The sequence below is a fragment of the Phocoena sinus genome, chromosome 9 (genome assembly GCF_008692025.1).
Source record: "Phocoena sinus isolate mPhoSin1 chromosome 9, mPhoSin1.pri, whole genome shotgun sequence".
Taxonomy (NCBI): Eukaryota; Metazoa; Chordata; class Mammalia; order Artiodactyla; family Phocoenidae; genus Phocoena; species Phocoena sinus.
Window position 1 is genome coordinate 71,507,404 of NC_045771.1, and position 24,275 is coordinate 71,531,678.

At 37.1% G+C, this 24,275-nt stretch overlaps 1 protein-coding gene across 5 annotated transcripts in view; it reads left to right on the forward strand.

Annotated features, from left to right (window-relative positions):
* Positions 1-772: 772 nt before the first annotated feature.
* HDAC9 (histone deacetylase 9) overlaps positions 773-24,275 on the forward strand; it is an 825,073-nt gene continuing 801,570 nt past the window's right edge. For 2 of the 5 annotated variants that reach the window (XM_032642314.1, XM_032642328.1), the window contains exon 1: positions 780-834. In XM_032642314.1, coding sequence (XP_032498205.1) covers positions 819-834 — 16 coding nt within the window. In that variant the 5' untranslated portion in view covers positions 780-818. Of the gene's footprint in view, positions 835-24,275 lie in introns of all 5 variants that reach the window. The other 3 variants (XM_032642313.1, XM_032642327.1, XM_032642337.1) reach the window with 2 other exon arrangements.

The window sequence follows — 24,275 nt, forward strand, 5'->3', positions numbered from 1 at the left end:
TGGGAGCCAGATAGGGCTGCTGATGGTTCTTGGGTGACAGCATTTTGTACGTTGCAATCTTTTAGAGTTGGATCAACAGATAAAAAGTATTTTATTTCATTAAAACGTGTCTTACGTCCTTCATTTTCTTCTCATTTATTGCAGATATTTTCACCTAGAAAACTGCTTATAGCTTCCTCAGAGGACATTAAATTTTCCCTCATCCAGAGGCACATATCTACCACTTTGTCATGTGTTTTAATTGCTAAACTCCAGAGGAAGAGAATCATTCGGGCCAGGGCCTCACATTGTGGAAGTATCTATATCCGGTAGACTGGCTCCATTCCAGACAGAATAATTTATCAACAAATGAAACACCAGCTACTTCCCACACATCCTCTGACTGCATTAAAAATCACTCCCTTTCCCACCCAACTGATGGAGTTTGCGTAGAGTATGGAGCTGACATACATTCTCTCTTCTCCTCCTCTTCATTTTGTTGAATCACTGGTTTCTGTCATCTGTTAGGTTTCTTATTAATACTAATAAAATGTTCATTCAGTAACTGTCTCATGTCTATGAACTAGATATCATCAGTGTCTTTCCCCTCAAGTTATGCTGTTTTTATGAAGTCGTGCTGTAGCAGGGAAGTGAGCTGGAAAACTGATTTTGTGTCTGTAGCATCAGGTACTATTTAACCAGTGGGAGGGACTGATAAAATTAGTAAGTTGACTAACCACTTCCCTTCCTTGTGGTTCTTTAATATTATAACGGATACAGAAAAGTTCAGAAGGACTGGGCTAGTTTTCGAAACCACAGCACACTTTGGCAAAGAGGGAATGCACAACAGAACGGGTAAGTTTCTTTCTTTTAATCTCCTAAGAGAACTGTGAAAAGGATATTGGGGTGGAAGTTTTAAAGTTTGATTACACAAATAGTCTTTAGTAATTTCTATGGAAAGATAAACCTGTTAGGAGGAGGGAAGCAAAAGGTTTTCCAATCAGCAGCCGTAGCTCTAACAACAACAGACATCCGAGTGAGCAAAAGATTCAACTCCAGGAAAGTCTTTATTGTTCCAGATAGACAAGACTAAAATATTCTGAGGGGAGGATTCTTGTATTCATAAAATTTTTGACAAGTAAGTTCCTGCACCCTTAGTTCTTGAAATCCAGACTTTGGAATTGTCAGCAGAGGCATTGACTTACTGAGCTCAAATGTCCTTCTGGATCCTGTAACAGCTTAAGATCTTAGGTTATCTTCTCTGTGGTTGAAAGTTTATTGCTTTTAACTTTTTATTTTGGTAAATCTCAAGCACAAACAAAAGTAGAGTGAACAGTGTATAGATACCTCGTGCACCTATCACACAGCTTCAAGAGTTATGAAGTCAGCACCCATGCTGTTTCATCCACACCTCTGTGGCACTTTAGTCTAGCTGAATTGCCATATTTGAAATGTGCCATTGTGAACATTAAATGAAAGAGGCCGAGAATCTCCTGAAGGCTTATACCAGTTCAGTAATGTAAGTTTTAGAGAAATATTTTTTTAGAAAATTCAATTATGAGTCAGAGAAAGCAAAACCAATTTTCCAGTGGCTGCTTTACCAGTGGGATTGGGAGTAGAGGATAGTAGTTCAGATCATGGACTCTGGAGCTAGACTGTTTGGGGTTCAAATTTTGATTCCATTGCAATTCAGTGTCCTTGTGGAAGTTTCACAATGTTCTTAATGCCCTGGTTGGTTTCCTCACCTGACAAATGAAGATAATAGTAGAACTGATCTTTTCAGGTTAGAAAACAATGAGACAGTGCCTGTAAAGACTTTGCAACTTGCTGAGAGCAGAGAGTGCTCATTGTAGGTTAATCCCACAGCTGTTTGCTGAAATTATTAGAGGGATAGTAGGAATGAGATTCATTCAAATAGGAAGCAAACGCATGCTTGAGTATACTTGGTTGTCTTCTGACCATTGTTTTTCTCCTGGTTATTTGATGATGTGAGGCTAAGAAAAAAGTCCGCTGAGATGTCTTTCTAGCTCCTGCGTCCAGAAAACTCTTCCCCACCAACCCTGAATTAGTTCTGTCTGAAAAGAAGATCAAAGCTGGTCTTGTCCGTCCTCTCACTTTGAAGATGAGGGAGTAGAAATTTGTCTAAGCTCGCAGAGCAAGGAGTAGTCGATCTGAGGGAAGAGTCATGGGCTTCTCTAATCCCTGAAAGGGGGTGTGTTGTAGTTCGGTTTGGGCAGCCCTGCTGAGCCTGGGAGGCTGCCTCACATCTGAGCTCATGTCCTTTCCTCTCAGAGACAGAGCTCTCCATGCTTGACTCCACCCTCCAAGGCCACAAGCTGCCCAGATACTGTTTTCATTAGTAATGAAGATGGAGAAATTCTAAAGATGGCAACAAATGAGAAGTGAGGACCTTCCCTATTCTGTTCCTTCTCCATAATATTAATACAGATACTAATGGCTGCTATTTATTTATTTTATTTATTTTTGGCTGCATTGGCTCTTTGTTGCTGAGTGCGACCTTTCTCTAGTTGCGCTGAGTAGGGGCTACTCTTCCTTGCGATGCGCAGACTTCTCATTGCGATGGCTTCTCTTGTTGCAGAGCACGGGCTCTAGGCATGCGGGCTTCAGTAGTTGTGGCTCGCAGGCTCTAGAGCGCAGCTCAGTAGTTGTGGCACACGGGCTTAGTTGCTCCGTGGCATGTGGGATCTTCCCAGACCAGGGCTCAAACCCGTGTCCCCTGCATTGGCAGGTGGATTCTTAACCACTGTGCCACCAGCGAAGCCCCCAATGGCTGCTATTTATTCAGCATTTACTATGTGCTTGATACTGCACTGGGTGATGTTTTCATAGATAACATATATAATATAGATAAGGGAACTGAGGCACGGAGACTTTAAGCAATTTACTTTGATTACCCAGCTAATAAGAGACAACCAGGATTTTGTTCCAGTTCTGTCTGACTTAACCACTTCTTAGAGCATCTGTCCATAAGAATCAGTTTACTCATACGTGTGCAATCAAAGTGCATCCACGATTTTGCTCGTAGCCTTCCTGAAGGTGAAAGTCATCAATAATCCTTTAAAGCAAGTTGAATGGAAAAGCTTTTGTCTAGCAATAGACAAAATTTTTTCCCACAGTGAATTTTCATAATGCCTAATTATAAGCTGGAAATTTGTCAGAAATCTTGACAAATACAGAGGCTAGTGGAGGTGGGGGTGGAATTACCACTGTAATGAAGTAAATATTGAACTGAGAGGGTAAAAAAAAGAAATGCTCTTTTAGTAAATTAACCATACCTCAGTGGTGGATTTTGTTTATAAGGTCGCCGCCATTTGTTTCTCTTGAGTTTTTGTAAACGATGGGTGAAATTCATCTAAGTCAATTTTCTAGAACATTCAGTGCTGTTGTAAAACAAATGATAAACACTGATGTGCTGCAGAAATAAAAATTGGCCGAATCTTTTGGGAGGTGCTGCAGAGAACTGGGACATGCACAGTCAGACATTTTAGAAACCTGGAATTAACTTTCAGTGCTCTTTCTTTTAGATTACTGGTACAACTGTAAAAATAGAACCAAATGTGTGAATGAAGGGAGAGGTTAATTTCACAACTTGGGAGAATTTTTTTTTTTCCCTTCAGTGGAGTAATGGTGTTTAAAGAAAATTTCCTTCACTGAAAGGGACACTGTCTGGAATTTCCAGATAAAAATGAAAACATCAGATATAAAATGACTGACTTCTCTTATCAGCAATTGGATACATTCAGCAATCTTTCACCTTTACTTTTATCTTTCCTTCATTGAGTGCAGTACTTTTGTCATCTTGATAGAATCGGCCAAGCTTTCCTTATAGAAACATTGGAAGAGATTTGAAATCCTGCTATCTTTTTTGCAGAGAAGTGGGGGAATAAATGGAGTTGAGGCTGCCGGTGGGGGAGGCAGTGAAGTGGGAAGGATCATTGTTATAAAGCGTCCTTGGACTCTTAAACCTTGGAGAAAGCAAAGACGCAGTTTAGTACTGGCGACTGCAAACCATTCTTTCCAGAATTGTTCCATTAACTGTGTGTGTGGTTGTTTTTCCTCTAATATCCGTTATCTCATAAGAACACATGATTCACAATGAGAAAAGTAGGATTCTGGGTTGGAAATTTCCGTATCCATCTATGGTTCAGAAGTACCATTTAGCTTGTCAGGGTCCCCTAAGTCTGTATGCACTAATGTGATTTCTGATGGGTTTGGTCATCCCCACTGGATGACAGTACCAGTGAGTGCCTCATGCTCCCAAATCCTCCATTTCTGTCCTAATATTTAACATTTGTCCTGCTTTTATGGTACTGCTGTTTGGGGATTAAAAGTTTTATTAAAAGTCTTAAATAACTAAAGCATTATTTTTCCTTGAGATGAGTTCTCTCTTTTTTGTTCTTTCAGCCATTTAGTCACAATTTTTTAGTGTCACCTGCCCTGCAGTTTCAGAGATCAATAATCACAGCTCTTACCTTCAGAAAGCTTACAGACCAGTAGGTGAAACAAAGTTGTATGAAGTGAGTGAAGCTATAGTTCATAAAATATTTTCTATCTTCCTTGGACCAACTACACTGGGAAGGCAGTGCGTGTGTGGATAAGAGATAAGAGAGCCACGGTTCAAATCCTGTTACTCTGTGATTTTGGGTATCTTACTAACCTTACTAAGCCTTGATTTCTTTACCTGCAAAATGATACTGAGCTCCTAGGAGTGTTGTATGAATCATATGGTATGATACATGTTAAATATTTATATAACATGTCATATATAATTTTGGGGTTCAGGGAGATTCTCTCTTAAAAGCGGTTCACTTTAAGATGAGTCTGAATGACATAGAAAGATCCTTCTAATCACAGGGGAGCTACATGTGCCAAAATGGTAAAGAGTTTGGCCTCTCTGAGAAAGAGAGTAAAGGCCAGTGTGGTTGAAACATGAAAAAGGGGGAAAGTTGCTTGGAGGTGTAAGGAGTCCAGATTGTTCAGAGCCTAGTATGTCATGGCAGAGAGGTTGCATATTATTCTAAGTGCAATCAGAAGTGATTGAAAGTTTATGCAGGAAGTTGCATGATCTGAATATTATTTTTAAATTAGTTACAGAGTAGAGAACACATTCTCAAGAAGCAAGATTAAGACACATGAAAACAGGTTAGAAGACCCTTAGAGTAGCCTAGTCTAGAGATGATAGTAGCCTGGAATAAATAGTGCCAGTGGACAGAGCTGAGGGATCCAGTGTAATCAATAGGATTTTTTTTTTTTTTTTTGTGGTACACAGGCCTCTCACTGCTGTGGCCTCTCCCGTTGCGGAGCACAGGCTCCAGACGCGCAGGGTAAGCTAAGCAGCCATGGCTCACGGGATCTTCCCGGACCGGGGCATGAACCCGAGTCCGCTGCATCGGCAGGCGGACTCTCAACCACTGCGCCACCAGGGAAGCCCCAATCAATAGGATTTGGTAGGGAATTGGATGTGAAAGTAAGAGTGAGGAAAATGACAATTATGATTCTGTGACATGAGCAGCTGGGTCAATGGAGTTGTCATATATGAAGATGGGGCAAACTAGAAGAGAAGCCTTGGACATCTCAGTTGAAATGCTTTTGAAAGATTCAAGGGAATATGTCAAGTGACATGTAGATGGTATGTGAAGCCATAGAAATAGATGTGATCACCTAGGGAGATGGTATGAAGTGAGAAAAGCTGAGGGCTCAGTACTCAACCATGGAAAACTCTGAAATTTAAAAGACATGTAGAGGAGAAGTAAACAGTAAAGGAATGAATAAGTAGTAGCCAGAGAAAAGAGAAAACCAGAAAGCATAGAATATTCAGGAGAATTGAATGGTTACCCATATCCAATGCTAATTAAAGAGCTAATAAATTATCAAAAAACATCATGGGATTTGGTAATGTAAAGCTCATTGGCATACAATAAGTAGACAGAACATTTAATTTCTTTAAGATGTTATTACATTTTGACATACTGACTAATCAATTTACTATTGACTAATTCAATTAATACATAAGATTAATTCTATTTGAGTCATGTTATTTCCCTAAGTGGCAATATATTCATGTTTCCTTATTTTATTTTCACGTAACTGTACAGTATTCAGGGAATAATAATAAAGTATTTATGCCAGTCTAAATTTATTTCCCCCAAAGTGTAAATTGCTTGAACTCAGCACTTTCTTCCTATTTGTATTTTCAATGTCAAGGCGGCTAGGTACTGTTGAGGGCACCTCTAGGGGGTGCCATTCACATAGTCAGGTGGTTCTCAACTGTGGACAGTTTTATCTTCTGGGGATATTTGGCAAAGTCTGGAGACATTTTTGAATGTCACGTTTGGGGCCAAATATGCTACTAGCTTTTAGTGGGAAGAGGCCAGGGACGCTGCTAAATATTCTACAATACACAGGGCATCCTCACAAAACAAAGAATTATTTGGTCCAAGATATCAATAGTGCTGAGGTTGAGAAACCTGACATTGACTATGATGCAGACCTGCTCAGCGCCTACCATGAGGTGTTGGCAGTCATAGTTCTTGACTTGAGTTTTTCTGCAAAAGTGTAGGGATCTCTTACTGTGTTTTTCATGGTCTACCAGTAAGTTTGTATAGTAAGTAATCTTTGAATTTCATTTTTATCCTGAGACTTGGTAGAAAGAAGTGAATCAATAAAAGTAAAGTGCATTTGTATGAACTGCCTCTGCAGAATTAACTTTTAACAGAATTTGTCTGTGTGGTGAGAAGTAGAAGACAGTGCTCCACCCAATGGATGTTAGAATTTTACATCAGAGCTGGAACCTTTAAGTAGAGTTAGTTCCAATGCTAAAGTGTATATTAAGGAAGTCTTAATGTTAAAAAATAATTTTGAAAGTTATTAGATCCATTTTTAAAAACCCTAAAAGGTCCCATCCCTTTCTCTAAAAATAAACATTTTTGCTTTTAGTTTATTATAAAAAGTTCATATATCTAAAATTGTGTGGAAGTATATATAAATATAATAAACTACTAGGAACACATAACCAATTTAGGAAGCTGAATATGACCATTACCAATGAAGCTTCCCGTGTGACTTCTCATCCCCTTCACTCACCCAAAGGTAAACACGATTCTGAATTTTTGTTTATTGTTTCTTTAATTCATATTAAAGTTTTACTATATATATATGTACTTACATATAAACAAGGTATGAAATTAGAGTTTTTTAAATGCTTATGTCTATGAAATTAGAACATTATCTTACACCATACACAAAAATCAACTCAAAATGGACTAAAGACTTAGGCATAATACCTAAAACTATAAAGCTCTAAAGAAATAATATAGGGGGAAAAGTTCACATTATCAGCCTTGGCAATGATTTTTTGGATATGACACCAAAAGCACAGGCAACAAAAGCAAAAATAGGCAAGTGGGACCACATCAAACTAAACAGCTTCTGCACAGCAAAGAAAACCATCAGCAGAATGAAAAGGCAGCTTATGGGTTGGGAGAAAATATTTGCAAGCTCTGATAAGGAGTTAATATCCAAAAAATATAAGGACCTCCTACAACTCAATAGCAAAAAAGCCAAGTAACCTGATTAAAATGGGCAAAGGACTTAAATAGATATTTTTCTAAAGAAGACATACAAATGGCTAGCAGGTATATGAAAAGATGATCACTCTTGCTAATTATCGGGAAAATACAAATCAAAACAATGATATATCACCTCACAGTTGTTAGATGGACACTAAAGAAACAAAATAACAAGTGTTGATGGTGTTGCGGAGAGATTGGAACCCTTACGTACTATTGGTGAGAATGTAAAATGATGCAGCGCTATCTAAAACAATATGGAGGTTTCTCAAAAGTTAAAAAATAGAACTACCATGTGATTCAGCAATCCCATTTCTGGGTATTTATCCAGAAGAATTGAAATACTGTAGTGTAGTATTACACTTAAAAAATTGTTAAGAGAGTAGATCCCATGTTAAGTGTTTTTTCCACAATTTAAAAAAATGTCTATGCCTGTAGGATGGATTGGCAAGGGGAAGAGTGGAAAGAATAAAATGAGGTCAAGGACTGTTTTAGAAATGTAGACACGTGGCTGTGAGGCTTTGCACCAAGGGTGAGAACAGTGGCACTGTTAGAAAGGATTAGACATCTTTTGTGACTATATCCATGGGAAAAGGATGAGCCTAAGATCAAAATGACTGTTTTAAACATGGTGGTAGAATGGAGGTTTTATTAACAGAAGTACAGAAAGAGACAGGGGACAAGAAACATACAGAGTGAGATTGATTTTGTACTCTTTGCCTTCCTTCAAGAAGATCGAAGTACCATGTTCATTATCTGGACCTCTCTTTGCTATGGCAACAGGACATCTAAGAGTTTGCTCTCTCAGAGCAATTCCAGATAGGGATATAGTCATTGTTGAGATGCCAGAACTGGAGACAGATATTTGCGAGTCTTCAGTGTGGGGTGCAAGTTGAAGCCATATGAAAGGAAAAGTAGGGACAGAAGGGATTTTACGCTTGGTGAGTGCCCATAGGTAATGGTGGGATTAACAAAAACAAAAACTATGAGCTTTTTCTATTGTTTTTTGCTTATTTTTGTTTTAAAATCCTTTATCAATTTATTTCTATTCCATATGCTTCCTCTGTCTTTCTCTCTTCACAATATGCATTCTTGTAGTGGATTAACATTCAAAACTAGGTTGGATTCTTGTGACGAGACATATGATATGGTTTGATTTGGAATTCTTATATTACTTGGAACAAGTTTTTAATCCTGTTCGAAAAGGAGTGTAATTTATCGGAAGAGCCATAAGTGGCATCAGTGCTAGGTAAAATTGTGACATCAGCAATGTTTGTTTCTGGGGCTGCCATTCCCTTTTTTATTGGTTTCTTTGATCCTAAATTTTTACCTCTTCAAAATAAGAAGTTGATCTAAATAATGTGGAAAATCATTTAAAGACATTTTTTCTACCTTTTGAGCGTTTCTCGTTTTATGAACCTTCTTCCTACCTGTTAGGGCCTAAGCCTAAGGGGTTCACTCTGCTCTTTCCTCTCTCACACCCAATTTAAATGTTGCAGTGCTACATTCCCTTTTCTCAGAGGCCTGCTAGTTACTAATGCTAATGTGTCAAGTCTGTATTATTCACAGTAATTCACAATACGCTATTATTGGCCTAATGTATTCATTCCCAGATGGTATCTTCACTGGGGTCTTCATGTCTGCACCTAAAGTGGAGCTTAGTGGAGGACTATTCAGGAACTGTGGCAGATGTAAGCCAAACAGGTCTATATTAGTATTATTTCTTTGTACAAGTACCTTTTTGGTCCATATTTATCTACCTTTATCAACATAACGATAGAAATTTAAGAAAGACCTAAATTTTTACATCTTTCTTACGTGATATGCTTTTCAGAAGAAATTTTTACTTTGAAAGTGGTTAACTTTCTTTTATTCAGCTTACACTTGAATTAATGAACTAGGTTATTAAGTCAATTTTTATGTTTATTATGTTCCCGCATAGGACAGGCTTAGGCATATGCTACAGCTGCTGGGTGTTTTAACTATTCCCATATGAAAAGTTATATAAACAAATAGTAAACCTGCTAGTTTAGATTTATCTATAAGAAAACTAAAATTTTATTAAAAATATTATACCAGAATTTTGTGGTTTTGCAAAAACACCACGAGTGAAAACCCAGTAGATAGGATAAATAGTATTTTATATTTACAGTTAGAACTGAATCTGTTTGGTTCAAGATGATAAGAGTTAGATTTTTAAACTTTTTTGGAGCCTAACATTTCTTGTTTCCAAAAGAATAAAGATATTTAAATAATTAAAATCACTTTGTTATTAAAAACTGAATTAAGATGACAGTGAAAGAACAGCCTCAGGTATCTGACTCTGCATTTTAAAGTGGTACATTTAATGTTTATGCAAGAGTAAGAGTTTTTATAAAAAATTTATTTTAAAAAGTGATTAGCACCTTGGATGTACAGCTCCTAAGATTTTTTTTTTTTTGGTAACACTGCATAAAATTTAAAGCATTTTTTGCTTCAAAATTTGACCTACTTAGAAAAGTTCTGATAATTCCAATGTAATGTATTCCCTCAGTTTTGTAAACGCCTTGGGTAATGTATTGGAGAGGCAAGTAATCTCATCAAGAAGCATAATGGACCCTATCGAATTTCAAGATATATTTTTTTCTACTACTTCTGCTTCAAATTTAGTTCTGTGTTTAATGATACCACACTCTACTGGTAAGCGTACTTTTCCAAGTAGTTTAACTCTCTTTGCATACAAATGGTGTTTTGGTCTGGCTGTCATTGCAGATCTTTTCCTTGAAATGAGGTGACATAATTTGATTTTTTACAAAGTCAGAAAAAAAAGTATTTGTTCATCTTGAGAGGTTAGAGAAAGAAAGATTGTCACTGAATAAAATGCATGGCCTGACACAATTCGAAAAATGGGTTGGTGCCAGCTAGAGAAAGCTGGAAGGAACTCTTACTTGGTTGAAAAGTACGATTGATCTGGTAGTAAAGGAAAATCTCCAGGATCAGTCATGTGGGGCTTTGTAATGGAGAGGAAAGGATACCAGTTCACCTTCACCTTAGCAAACACTTTTCCCTGCTGGATTCCAGTGAGCTGCATGTTTTAGTCATAGGTGTTAAATTTTGAAGGCTTCTCAAGAGACTCTCTTGACAAGTAAAATAGTCTTTATTATGTAAACTTTTACAGCTAAAATACTTCAGGTCCTGAGAGATATTAAGCAACTTTCCCAGGAACTCAGATATCACCACCCTAAAATTTGAGTCTTCTTCCTTCTACTGCTGTCTCTCTCTAGATGCTATACTGACTTTTCCAAGGAATGTCAAAAATAGGATCTGATTTTAACAAGTGGAAAGTGTCCTTCTGTAAATGTCAGGTTTGCTTTGACTTACATATACCTTAATGAAGAAATACAATGAACTGAAGGATGATTTAAAAGCAGCTTGGGGGGCTTCCCTGGTGGCGCAGTGGTTGAGGGTCCGCCTGCCGATGCAGGGGACACGGGTTCGTGCCCCGGTTCGGGAGGATCCCACATGCCGTGGAGCGGCTGGGCCCGTGAGCCATGGCCGCTGGGCCTGCGTGTCCGGAGCCTGTGCTCCGTAGCGGGAGAGGCCACAGCAGTGAGAGGCCCGCGTACCGTAAAAAAAAAAAAAAAAAAAGCAGCTTGGGTAAGCCACTACAAAAATATATTTAATAGTATATAAAATATGTTTCTGTGCTAAGTAGAATAAATCAGATTATAAAGCAATATATTAATTATATATGGATGATTTTTCTTCCAAAATAAAATTAAGACATCCACAAGAACAAACTGATTCAGTTTTTTAGTTTGCAAATATCATCTTAAGTAAATATAAGTAAATATTTTAATAAATACATATTTTAAAGTTCTTGAACTATATACAACACAAAGTATTCCAAGTAAACATGTAGGTTAAAGTTAGACAAAGCCTTATCTTGGCTGTACATGCCAGGAAAAAAAATTTCCTTCATATTTTGGAAGACAAATATGATTTCATATATGTAATTGACAAAAAATTACTTTTAGGAGAAACACAACCATTTTACTAATGGTTATGAAACAGCAGTTGAAAACTCTGAAATCATGGATTCTAGGTAATAATAATAAAGAATTGCTTGCACAGTTCTTCATGAACCATGCTGAGAAAAATACTGTCAAGAAAGAACTCAGTACAGTTAAATAATTTAATTTGGTTTTCAAAACTGAAGTTAAGAAATGCAAACATTTTTGTCCTTTAGGGAAAAACACTTTCCCTGCAATCAGTTTTTTAAAAATAAACTGTTTATTGCATATGCATCTGAAGACCACATCATACTCATTTTCTGTAAAATTGCTTAAAGAAATATTACCTCAAGTTAAATGTTCAGTTGGAACTTACCAGCTTCTCAACATAAGGTATCAGAATATTTTAAGGTCATATTATCATGAGCTGTTGTCTAAGTGCATAGATATAATGTCTATATACTCAAAGGGAACAATTTAATTTAAGTGTGGTAGTTGAAATTATGTTTTATGATAGAACATGAAATTTTCTTTATTTTGAATTTACACTAAATATAATTATAGGAAAAAACAATCCAGACACATTAGATTTTTTTTTTTCGCTTGAAGTGCTTTAATCTTCTATTTTATTCCAGAGACATTAGTTTTCATTTAGTATCCCACTGAGATAGTAAATAGCTTAATATTTTCTTTCATATTACTATCTAAGCATTTAAATGTAGAAAGAGACCAAAACTTTGACTCCTACTGCATTTGAATATATGAATTTATATATATGTGTGTATAAATATACAACAATAAACGTGTATAGAATGCGTCACAATATTATTTTTATTTGTAACTCATGAAATACAAAATAAAGAAATCAAAATTATCTGCTCTCAAGTGGGGAGTGCCATCCCCTTCTCACATTTCTCTACCAGGTACTCTTGTTCAATAATGAAGGTGAGAGAATGATGCAATAGGAAAAGTCTACCTTGTTATTTAGATGTTCTCAGGTGATAAGGTCTTAGCACATGTATGTTTTCCTATTCCCTCTCAACTGCCACAGAGTTCAGTACTTAAGAAGATGGATTTTGTATAAATCTTCTACTTTGGTACTTTTGTGCATGTGCATTTGATTAAGTGATTCACTTTAATGTTTCGATGACTCTGAAGTCATATGTGTAGGTCTCTGAAATCTACAGTACTCAGATATTAAGAACAGAGGTGTCACCAGTTGGCAGTTTCCTTAAGTGGAAATTTCTCTTCTAACTTTAAGAGCTCAAGTTGCAATTAAGTAGACAATGTGCATGTGATTAATAATACTCCCCAGTCTCCTTGTTTGTTTACACTCTTGGGTCAGTGCTGCTGATTTTATGCACTTAATTGCCACTTGTGGCGTATGCCCATGTGCACAGTTCACTAATAATGGTTCCGATGGGGACTCACTTGGCATATGTAATTTTTATGCATCATTTCAGTCAGCCCATGAGAAAAAATCCAGATGATGATACCAAGTATGTGATTTTTTTGGTTAAGTCATTGCTAATGTGTGGTGTGATTGGAGCTGGGGCTTGAGACATCATGGAACGGGCATTGGTCTTGAAGCCAAGATGATCTGGGTTTTAACATAAACAATATCCTTGACTAGCTCAGTGACATTTGCAAATTGAGTTTACCTTTCTGAGTCTCAGTTTCCTCATCTATAATGTCTACTTTGTAAGGTAGTAGTGAAGGTAAAATGAAATACTTTATATAAAGCTGGAGCCTAACCTTCCAGAAGACATAGGTAAATTGACTTTATGAGTCTCAGTTCCCTCATCTACAGTGTCCACTCTATAAGATGATAGTAAAGGTAAAATGAAATAATTATGTAAAACTAGAAACTAACCTTCTGGAAGGCATAGACAGTGTCTGGTCTCTAGTACAGTGTTTGGGGCATTAATAAGTACTCAGTAATTCTTTGTTTGAATTAATTAAGGCACTTAGAAGAGTAGGTGTTGAAGAAATATTAGTTCCATGCTTTTCTGTTTTTGGAGTTCTATATCTCAATTTACTAGCTAACAATCGTCAAAGACTTCAGTTCAGTAACTTATTTTGGCGGTGGGGGTCCTAATTTCCCACATAATACAATATTAAGTGTGATTTTGTCAGTTGGTCTTTTCATGGCTTTTCCTAAAGGCATATGATTTCACTGGATGCAGTGGCAAAAATTAGCCACTAAGAGGTTGATAATTTTTCATAGAAAGGGCAGAACATGAGTTAATGTAATTAAGTGTGTGGTAAATTTATCCCCACTGTAACATAGTCAAGTAACTAGCATAATAAGCTGTTAAGTTTTCAGAGATGGCAAAGGGTAGCTGTGGAGTGAGACCTTAGATTCTTTTCGTTGAAAAGCATAGGTGTTGGAGTCTATTGCAGAAAATGTTAGCTTTCGAAATCCTTTTTGTTCTTTTCAAAATTCTTTTCCCCTTGTTCCATGGAAATAAAATTGTAGCTGAGCACATGACTGACCAACTAGGCACTACAGTTCTCATTCCCCATTTGAGGTGGGTATGGCCATGTGACTAAGTTCTTATGAACAGAATGTGAGTGATGCGTGTCACTTCTGGATCTGTGTTTTAAGACTTTTGTTTGTCACTCTCCATGCTCTTTCTCTCTCCTGGTGGCTGGAACCTCAAATGGTTTTGAGCCAGCTTCAACCATATGTTGACAAAAGTGCTCTTACTCTTCCAAGCCATGTATTTACAGAGAACCATATCTAAACTCTAAGCCAGAAAAAGTGTGATTCCCCTTTTATCAGCAGGTTTTCTGATCTGTAGGCCAACAGAGAGAAGTAGTTAATCAACAGTCATTTGAATGACAGAAAGCTCTGCTTTACCCCGTGGAGGGTGCAGAGAAGCAAAGTTTCTGATCTTTAGGTGGAGGTCTAGTCAATGAGAGGATAAGACATACACATACACATAACACACCATGTGATGTAGAACAAATAAAAGGCAGTGACAGGGCTTCCCTGGTGGTGCAGTGGTTGAGTCCACCTGCTGATGCAGGGGTCACGGGTTCGTGCCCCGGTCCGGGAGGATCCCACATGCCGCGGAGCGGCTGGGCCGGTGAGCCATGGCCGCTGAGCCTGCGCGTCCGGAGCCTGTGCTCCACAACGGGAGAGGCCGCAGCAGTGAGAGGCCCGCGTACCGCAAAAAAAAAAAAAAAAAAAAAAAAAAAAAAGGCAATGACAATAATTGCTTAGAAGTTCAGGAAAAGGAGCTGGCACAATGGGCTGGGCTGATCAGGGAGGCTTGGAGTAGGGGTGGAGGGAGGTATTTTCTGGGCCTTGAGAGACTATTAGAGCAAGGAAAGTAACTTGAGCCAAGGTGAGTGGGCTGAAAGACCATGATATGTTTTAGTTTGGGTTCATCCCAACCCTAAGCAGGCCCTGAGGCAAGGAATCAAGTTTAAGTCCTTTATTAGGGAGGAGATTCCAGGAAACTCTTAATAAGGGAAATGAGCAAGGGAATGGAAAGCAGCCCCCAAGGTAATATGATATCAAGTAAGTTGCTACCCTGAATAACTAAGGCTTAATTGTACTTGGGGAACTGAGGGAAACAGTGTACAACAGTGTACATGCTCGCCAGAGATATTCCACCCAGGGGTAAAGGAGCAGAGGTATTTATATGCCAACTCATGACCCTAGTCATTGGTTGAGGACTGCTGATCAGAACTTAGGGTGAATGTGGGAGTGTTCTGTCCCCAGCACTTCTGGCCACTGGAAAGGAAATACAGGTGCAGGCAGTTGGAAATCAAAGTCTACCCAGTGTATACTGTAATGGTAAAGGCAAATAGGTAGGGAGGGACCATCAACAGCATCTGCTACAGCACGTTTTCAGAAGCAAATCTGAGTGAAGTGGCTTTAGACATGTTCCCAAACTGTGTTTATGTGGTTCTGAGGTAGCAGCATTTGTAAAGAAATAAAAGATGGTAGTAAGACAAGTTTACCTAACACTGAGTAATGTGGGAATAGTTTGAAATTGACCAGTAGATTGTGGTCCTTCCACACACAGCTTTGGTGCCTCCTCATATACTGTTCTAATCATTGCTACTGCTGAATGCTTCTCCCATATGCCTTTGATCAAGGCACTTTACTGCTCACAATCCTTGGATGGATACCAATGCTGGTACGATTAAGTCTTAACTCTAGACTTAAATTCAAGACTTCCACAATCTTTTCAACTGCTTCACTGACATTTTTCAGTATAAATTCTTCGCTCCAATCAGATTGTTTACTCACCTTCCTCCTGTTATTATGGACATGTGGAACATCTCCCACTTACTAATATTCTTCCCATTCTCCTTATCCATTTGAGCAATCCTCTTTCATAGCCATCTGTCATGGCCGTATGAGCCAGCAGTGGCCTCACTCCTTATCCCTACTGCGCAGTTCACATTGTGCCACGTCTTCTGTTTATTAACTTGAATTGTTATTTCTAACCTTTATTATTCAATTTATTTGTGTGCTTATGTCTTGGCTCCCCAGCTGGATTGTATACTCTTTGAGAGAGATAGTTCTATCCTTTTTGGGGTGGAGGAGTTTTGCTTTGAAACCATACTGCCTGCGTTCAAATCCAGGTTCCACCATTTATGAATTTTGTGTCTGTGGGCAAGTAATTGATGCCTCAAAAGCATGGGCATTTACAGTGATCGATCCGGGAGTATAAAAAATGCACATAGGTGAAGCATCTGCCTGATACGTATTAGAAAAGTCTCTTATTGTGAGAATCGTCTTGAACGTTGACTTGTGTGGAAGGAAGGTTATTATTTAGGGCCATTAAAAGAAAGCCAGAATCCTTCTTGTTATATTAAATCATCTTCTCAAATTAAGTGCTTAGCCATCCTTATATTCTAAAAATATTTTCTAATATTATAAAATCATAACAATCAAAATCATAGTGATATTTTAAAAACAGTAATCACATACATAAGACCAATATATATCATTTTCATTGCTATATAAAAGATATATAAAAATATATATCTTTTCCCACAATGATCTTGAACACCAAAGATCATTGTGGGAAAAGAAAGCTATGCATCTGTGATTCTCCATCTCACCAGATACGCTTTCTAGGTAATGAAAATACTTGAAGTCCTACAAAAAGCAGAAGAGAAATATTTCAGAAACTAGCAAAGTACGTATACATGAAAATGTTACAAACAAGTTAGATTCTTTGTTAAAAGTTATCCTATGATTCTGAAGAGTAATGAACAAATTCTTTATGTATGCATAGACAACTTCTTCAATTTAAATAAAAATTTCAGCGCGTTGTCTTAGTTTATATTTACATTCCTGACCAGCTTAACATTTTAACAGTGTTGTAAACCAATTTTGGTTGTTAAAGACTTCTAATGAACTTGGTTCTGGTCAACTAGATGACTTAGAATGTGAAATTTGCAAAACCAAGACTACATAGAATATCGTAAACATTAAAGAGGAAAAAATTCACTGTTTTAGCCCTTTTTTCTTCATAGTCATGTGGGTTTGTTTGAACACATTACAAGAAAGGAAAACTTTACCTGTAAGGAAAAAAATAAACTTGAGCTCTGATCTGTAATTATTTAACCTGTGGAAAGTTCACAGCCTTATTGTTGGCTATGAATACAACCTACTTCCTCCTAAAGTGACATTTGATTTGCATTTAGTACTTGATAGTGGATTTTAAACATTCTGAAGATTTAAAAGTTTTGGTAGCTTCTGTAGATGATTGAAGTTATACTACTTTGTGAGGAAAACGTGTTAGGTCTGACCTGGAGAGATGTTCTGTTAATCCTTTTCTTGTGCTAGATTTATAACAAAAAGTAGAGACTACCTAAAGCCAGAATACTTTATGTATATTATTGATATGAAAAGTTGCTAGCCATTATTTTCCCTCTTACTCATACTGGTCCCCAATTTAAACTCAAATTCTGGGGATTAATGTGAGTTTTTATGGGTGAACATGAAGACAAGAAAACAGAGCCCATCAAATACCTTCTTGGTATTTTAAGGCCACTTCATAAGGCAGGTTTTACCTGTGTGTGCAGATGTAGAAACTGAGGTCCAGAAACCTCAGGAAACCTGTCCAAAGTCACACGTCTGGTGAGGGGAGAATTAGCATCAACTCCAAATCCCATGCTCTTGTTTATGCTTGTTGATGTCTCTACATCAATCCACATTGCCTGTATTTTATTGCACAATTTTAAGTTTACTGAGACTGACTAGAGTTATTTGTAAGGCTGTAAGGCTGGGCTTGTTTTATACTGTTTGGGAAGAATTGAAGTGTGTCATTTCTAGGACAATGAAATGTTCAGTCCTTTAGGCAGTATTCATTTTTTTCTACCCACTGGACATTTATCCTTGGTTTAAACACCCATTTCCTTCAAGATCTTTCTAATGAGAATTTGTGGATTTTCCAAAAAATATATTGTGTCAGTGACAGTTTATTCACCTTACTTGCATAGTTCGAGGAACTGCTTGTTTAAATTTAGATACTGTTTCTGATGAAATGTTTTGACAAAGTGATACCAGCTTGATACTATTTAAAATATTTTGACAGATGGGAAAATTGTTTCAGTCTGAGTTGAGCAATACTTTATTGCAGTATTTTGCCAGTTAGAAAAAAAAATGGTAAAGGTAGCCTTAATGTTCCCGAAAATAACATCCTTCCCTTCTCCCTGAGAAAAGAAGGGGCTCCATTCAGTCATAGATTACAATATGTGTACCGCGTATGTTAAGAATTCAGGCAGTTAAAACAAGAGGGAACATTTGGGGATTATTTCCAAACAGGGAACATTTATTGTTCTGTAAGCAAACAGCACCTAAAGAACTTTTAGGAAGGTTTGTTGCTATAGCACTTTATCAGAGCTTTCTCATGCTCTGGAGAGGGTGCTCTTATTAATGATGCTGAATCACTAGGATTTAAAAACTGGTTGAAAAAAATCCTCAAATCCAATTACTTTTATATCTTGAATTTTTAGAATGCTAAGGTAATAAAAATATTTAAATTTCTCAAATCAGTTGCAAAGGAATAAAATACAAGTGATCTTTGCATTTTCATTATTTTAAGCAAATATGTTAAAGATATATGATAAGGCGGTGGTTCTCAAAATGGAGCTGCTGGACCAGTAGCATCAGCATCACCTGGAAAACTTGGAAGAAATGCAGATTGTTAGGCTTCACACCAGGCCTTGTGAATCAGACAATGGTGGAGTCCAGCCATCTGGGTTCTATCAAGCCTTCCTGATGGTTCTGAGGCACACTGTAATTTGAGAACTACAGAGATAGAACAGAGGAGCTATTTTAGGTCTTCTTCAAATGATCCCACGGAGCTTCTTCAACATCTGCGATGTGGAAAGAGAAGGAATTGGTGGGGAATGATGAGGGAAGTTTTCCAGGCTCCTTCCAGCTCCTGACCTGTGTCACCTCAGAGAGTCTTGGTTTTCTATCACAAGGTTTTAGATGGGTTCTGCCACTAAACAACGTCTTGAAAACCACTGGGATACATCTTTCTTTGGAGGCCAGTGTTTGTTGGCCCAGAAAGACTTCTCAGGGTAATAGTATCTCTTTACTGTGCTCATATTATTCTATCCATGTGCTCTTGAAACTGGGTTTGGCTAGTAAAGAAAGAATTGCTGTGTGTCTCAGCAATAGCTTCATGCTCACCAGACTCCTAAGGAACATATGTGCAAATCAGAATGCCAGTTTTATTTTTCAAATTACAATGAGGAGCATAAAAATAAAAATTATACAATACTCATGTTTAACTTCTCTAGTTTATTCTTACTGTGCACAAGTTAACATTTAGAGTTGGGGATATACTTGTCCAGTGATTGGTGAAACTGATTCACTCCCCTACCTTCTGCAGAGTGCTGCAGGTGAGGAGTAGAATTAATAATGGATTGTTCCTTTGAAACATAGAATCAAAGGCAAGAAAATCTGATATTTTCTCCAGGTCATCATGAACCTGTATAAATCTCCTTCTCTCTCTCTCTCTCTCTCTTTCTCTCTCTCACACACACATACACATACACACACATACACACACACACACACACACACACTTATTATTTACTAGATTGCTGAGGGCCCCTAAATTCAGTATCTCTCTTACTTGAAGCCATGATATATAAACTTACTATATTATTTCTGTCTATTTTCTGTTTTTAAACACTTTCCAAATTATCGTTTACAATTATTTCTATAGATATTTTAATATTATTAATTAAACTTTAATAAGACCTATGTTTCTATGTAATTTTTTGCTACCATCAATTATATTATGATTTTACTTGTTTACTTTTCTGAGTTCTGCAGATGATAATGATGATGATGACAAAATAGGTTATCATTATTACAACAAAGATCACAGAAGGTAGCAGAGTGGTTACTAAGTGCTAGGCAGTATACTAAATACTTGGTATTTATTAATACATTTTTTCCCCCATAGTCAACATATAACGGAGGCTTTTAAACTTTTGAACATGACCCCCAGTGAGAAATTGAGACTTAGTAGTATGTGATCCCTCTATGTGTATCTTGTATATGAATGGAAAAATTCATGGTAAACTTTTAGTATGTTTAAAACTCATTTTTTTCTATTCTATTTTATTTTATTCTGTCTCGTTCAATTAAAGAAATGCCAGTTGTGACCCAGCAAACTGATTTTATTACTCACACTAATGGGTTGCAACCTGCAGAATGAAAAACTGTGCTATCAGATTAGGTAGTATTATTAATCCCTATTTTACATATGAGGAGATAGACATAACAGAGTTTATGTAAATTACCCAGATTTACTAAGTAGCAAATCCAGAGTTCAAACTTGGGCAGTCTGTCTTCAAAGCCCTTACTCATAACACTACGTCTGTCTTGCCTACTAAGAACATTTAGATTGTGGTACAATCAAGGAGGACTGTACCAAAGTAGAAGGGCTTAGAGGGGAAGGGTAAACATTGGCTAGGGAGTGGCTTTGGAGCCACCTTTCCATTGAAGACATGTTTTTTTTTAAACACCTTTATTGGAGTACAATTGCTTTACAATGGTGAGTTATAACAAAGTGAATCAGCTATACATATACATATATCCCCATATCTCCTCCCTCTTGCATCTGCCTCCCACCCTCCCTCTCCTGAAGACACCTTTTTAAAACTTAGAATATGTGCTTGTTTGGGGAAGCTTTTGTAAAGAGGCTGATGGAGATTAATATGGAAGGGAAGTGGCTATTGCCACCAAACCACCTTCTTTGTGCTACCTCGGGAAATTTAAATAATTCAAGAAACAGTTGGTAGAAAAGATGTTTACTCAAAGTTAAAACAGTCTTTGGTATGTGGAGTTTCCTGGTGAGTGAAGAGAAGATGAAATGGAAATTATTTGCATAGTTGTCAGGCTTTTTGTCCTGACTCCTCCTAGGGCATATAGTTAAATGTGAAAGACTGCTAACTTGGCTGAATATTCTTGGACACAGACATTATTCTTTCCCTAGTGTTACTAGATATGATTTTAAAATAGGTGTTAGATATCCAGGTACAAACTGCAAAGATAGAAAAGCCATAGAGTGAAAAGTCTGTGTCTCTCCCCCTTTTTCCTTGGTTGTTCCTCTTCTCTCTCCTGAATCAGTCACTGCTACCTGTTTCTTGTATGGTCCTTCAGAATCTTGTGCTCTGTGTGTGTGTGTGTGTGTGTGTGTGTGTGTGTGTGCATTAAATGCAAACATATTTTAACACATTTTCTGTGCCTTGCTTTTATTCCCCTCATAGTACTTCTCAGAGTTTGTTCCATGTGTAGAAGTGCCGCCCTGCCTTCTCCTTTTTCACAGCTGCATAGTATTTCCTTGAATGGATTTTCTAAAATTTAACAGGTTTTCTATGAACAGACATTAGGTAACTTCTAAGCTTTTGCAAGCCTCATTATTTTACATGCAAATTGCCCTTAGGGCTCAGAGTCCTCTTTGTGGTCTTTTATTCCTAGAAGCAGATTCATAGCCCTCTACATCTTCAACAGGGACTGATGAAGTTCAGATTGTTGAATAAGTCAGGTTTGTGTCAGGAAGTTGCTTGATCTCAGTTTTATTCACTATCTATTTTTAGCTTCTGAACAGTAATCGTGGTAAGAAATCTTTGTATCTTGCCCTAGACAATTTTCTCTTGGAAGATAAAGTGGTCCCTGTGAAAGGGTTCAAGGAAGACAATTTGCTAACAGTTTAGTGGGTTGATTAGGGAGGTTGTGTGTTTATTTCCAAAAGGACAAAATGTTTGTGCACAGAAAGTTCTATCTGCTTTATTCTTCACAACCACTGAAACTTTTTCAGATTTATTTTCTTATTATTCATGGACGTTTGGAAAATTATGTGGAAGATATGTATTTTCTTAAATGCATGATTACCTACTGCTCTGTCCTACTCTTTGAAGACAGTTCCGTGAACTGCTCAAGTTTGCAAATAAAATGTGTCTTCACTCTCTGAGTTTTCTATCATCTGTGTATTTTAAGAATGTTTTAGCCAGTTTCAGACAAAGAATATTCAATATGAGTGATAATTATATGAGAAATAGGCCAGCAAGGCAATAAAGTGGAAGGCTAGTAGAAATGTATGGATGAGTGATTTGGTCCATCCTACATTTTTCTGACTTGATTATATTCACACTAACTCATAGATAACAAAATTGGTGCTATGTAGCACATACTCTGAAGAAAACAATGCTGCAAATTCTTTGACAAGTGATTTCAGAATTTAATATTTTCCTGTCAGGAGATTTATGACCTGACATTGAAAATTATTAAGGCTCAGATCCAAATACTTGGTTCATTTCCTCTTGCTCAGCATTTAGTAAAGATGTAGAACACACTAAACAGATATTGGTTAGCCAAGCTTGTGATTCAAGATTTGATATCCTTGTCACCATGTGTGAACTTTGGAATATTTGGATTTTAATATACGCAAATGTGTTTATAATGTGTTATGTGTTAGGTGAAAAATTATTACACATGCCAACAGTTTAAAATGCTACTCCTGAATATTTTATAAATCTCTGGAATAATAACATACCCTTAATGAGCATTAGAAGGTTTCTGCTTTCTTTGCTAAATCATATGGCCTCCACTATACTTAATACACTGCCTCAATTTATCCTTTTTGTGCTAGGAATTTCATGTTAAAATAGAAAATAATCAACAGTCCAGATTGGACTGCAGTCACCTTCACATGCAAAGTTTGATTTAGAGATATTTGATACATTTTTGGACACGTTCCAGGGACCTATATGGGTTAATTTAAACCTATAGTTTGGTTGTATACAGAAGTAAAGTTAATCTAAGTGGACAGAATCAATAACCCTCTGAATTTAATTAGATGGCCAGCATCCAAGGAAGAGATTATTCTTTTTAGTATCTTTCTATCCTCTTTTCTTACAGGGTGAAGTAACTCCTTTGCCAAATTATGTTGGACAGTTCCCTGGTGACAGGCACTATAGAAACTCGTAGCTGTGCTGTTAGCAGATGAGACAGAGGGGAAGGGAATGTGGGCAAGGAAGCCATTGTATTCTGGAGACAGTAATATGCCTGCCCTATCTCCACATCACAGCCCAGCCAAGGAAACAATGTCCCATTTGCAGTGGATCTGCAGTGACTGTTTCTAAACCAAACTTGTAAATCATGATATGGTGCTTCTTTCAGGCTGAAGCATTACAGGACAGAGAGATAGGATAGTAGGGAAATGAATCATAAATTAGAATGGACTTGCAGTTTGAGGATACTATTTATAGTTATGTTTGATAAGGGATGCCTGGAAATGTGGCAGTAAATTGAAGCTGAGGTTTTATTTCAGGTAATAACTTTCTTTTTATCTCTGTTGGAGCATGAGTAAAACAACCTAAAGGAGTTTTAGAAGGGCTAGATGGTATAACCTTCATCAGTCTTTATGTTCAATGCCATCAACGGGTTTTTATGTCACTGAGAAGTAGGTTTTTTACAATGTTTAAAGAAGGTGATTTGACTCTAGCTCCATGAAACAACTGGGTTGAGTTCTTACGGTTGATACTATAGAAATTACTTGATGGGTAGATGCCTTTTTAGCAATAAATTTAAAATAAGTTTAGTAATATTTAAGTTACATGAATATATTTCTAATTTTGTGGCTGTCTTTTTAAAAATAAATGAATTGTGACATCTGCATTTTGTAATTCATATTTTTACTGTTCATGTCATATCATCACAGATAAATACGTGTTAGGCAGCTATTATGAGGAAGGCACAGTGGAGGATTCAAGGAAACATAAGAAAGGCCTTTGTCCTCAATGGTTCTCAGAAATCTGGTTGAAAAAAACCTGGCAAAAGTACATGAAATGATTAAGTAACAATAACCATATAAAGGTTGTGGTCTTATTGTAGGTGTCATGCAGAATATCAAAACATAAGGTATTTGTCTAAACCCCTGTGTTAAAGGAAATGGATTCCTTTTTATAAGACTAACAAAGATAGAAGAAACCAACATTTTTGTTCTGTTTCATGTACCTTCTTAAAATGAACATTTACTGAGCATTTACCAGCTATCAGGCACTGTTTTATGTGTTCTACATGTATGAATTCCTTTAATCTCTGACATCTTATGAGACGGGTACTACTATTATTATCCCCTTGGAGTAGATAAAGGAGCTGGGGCAAACGATGATTCATTAGTTGCTCAAGGTCACAGAGCTCATAACTGAGGGA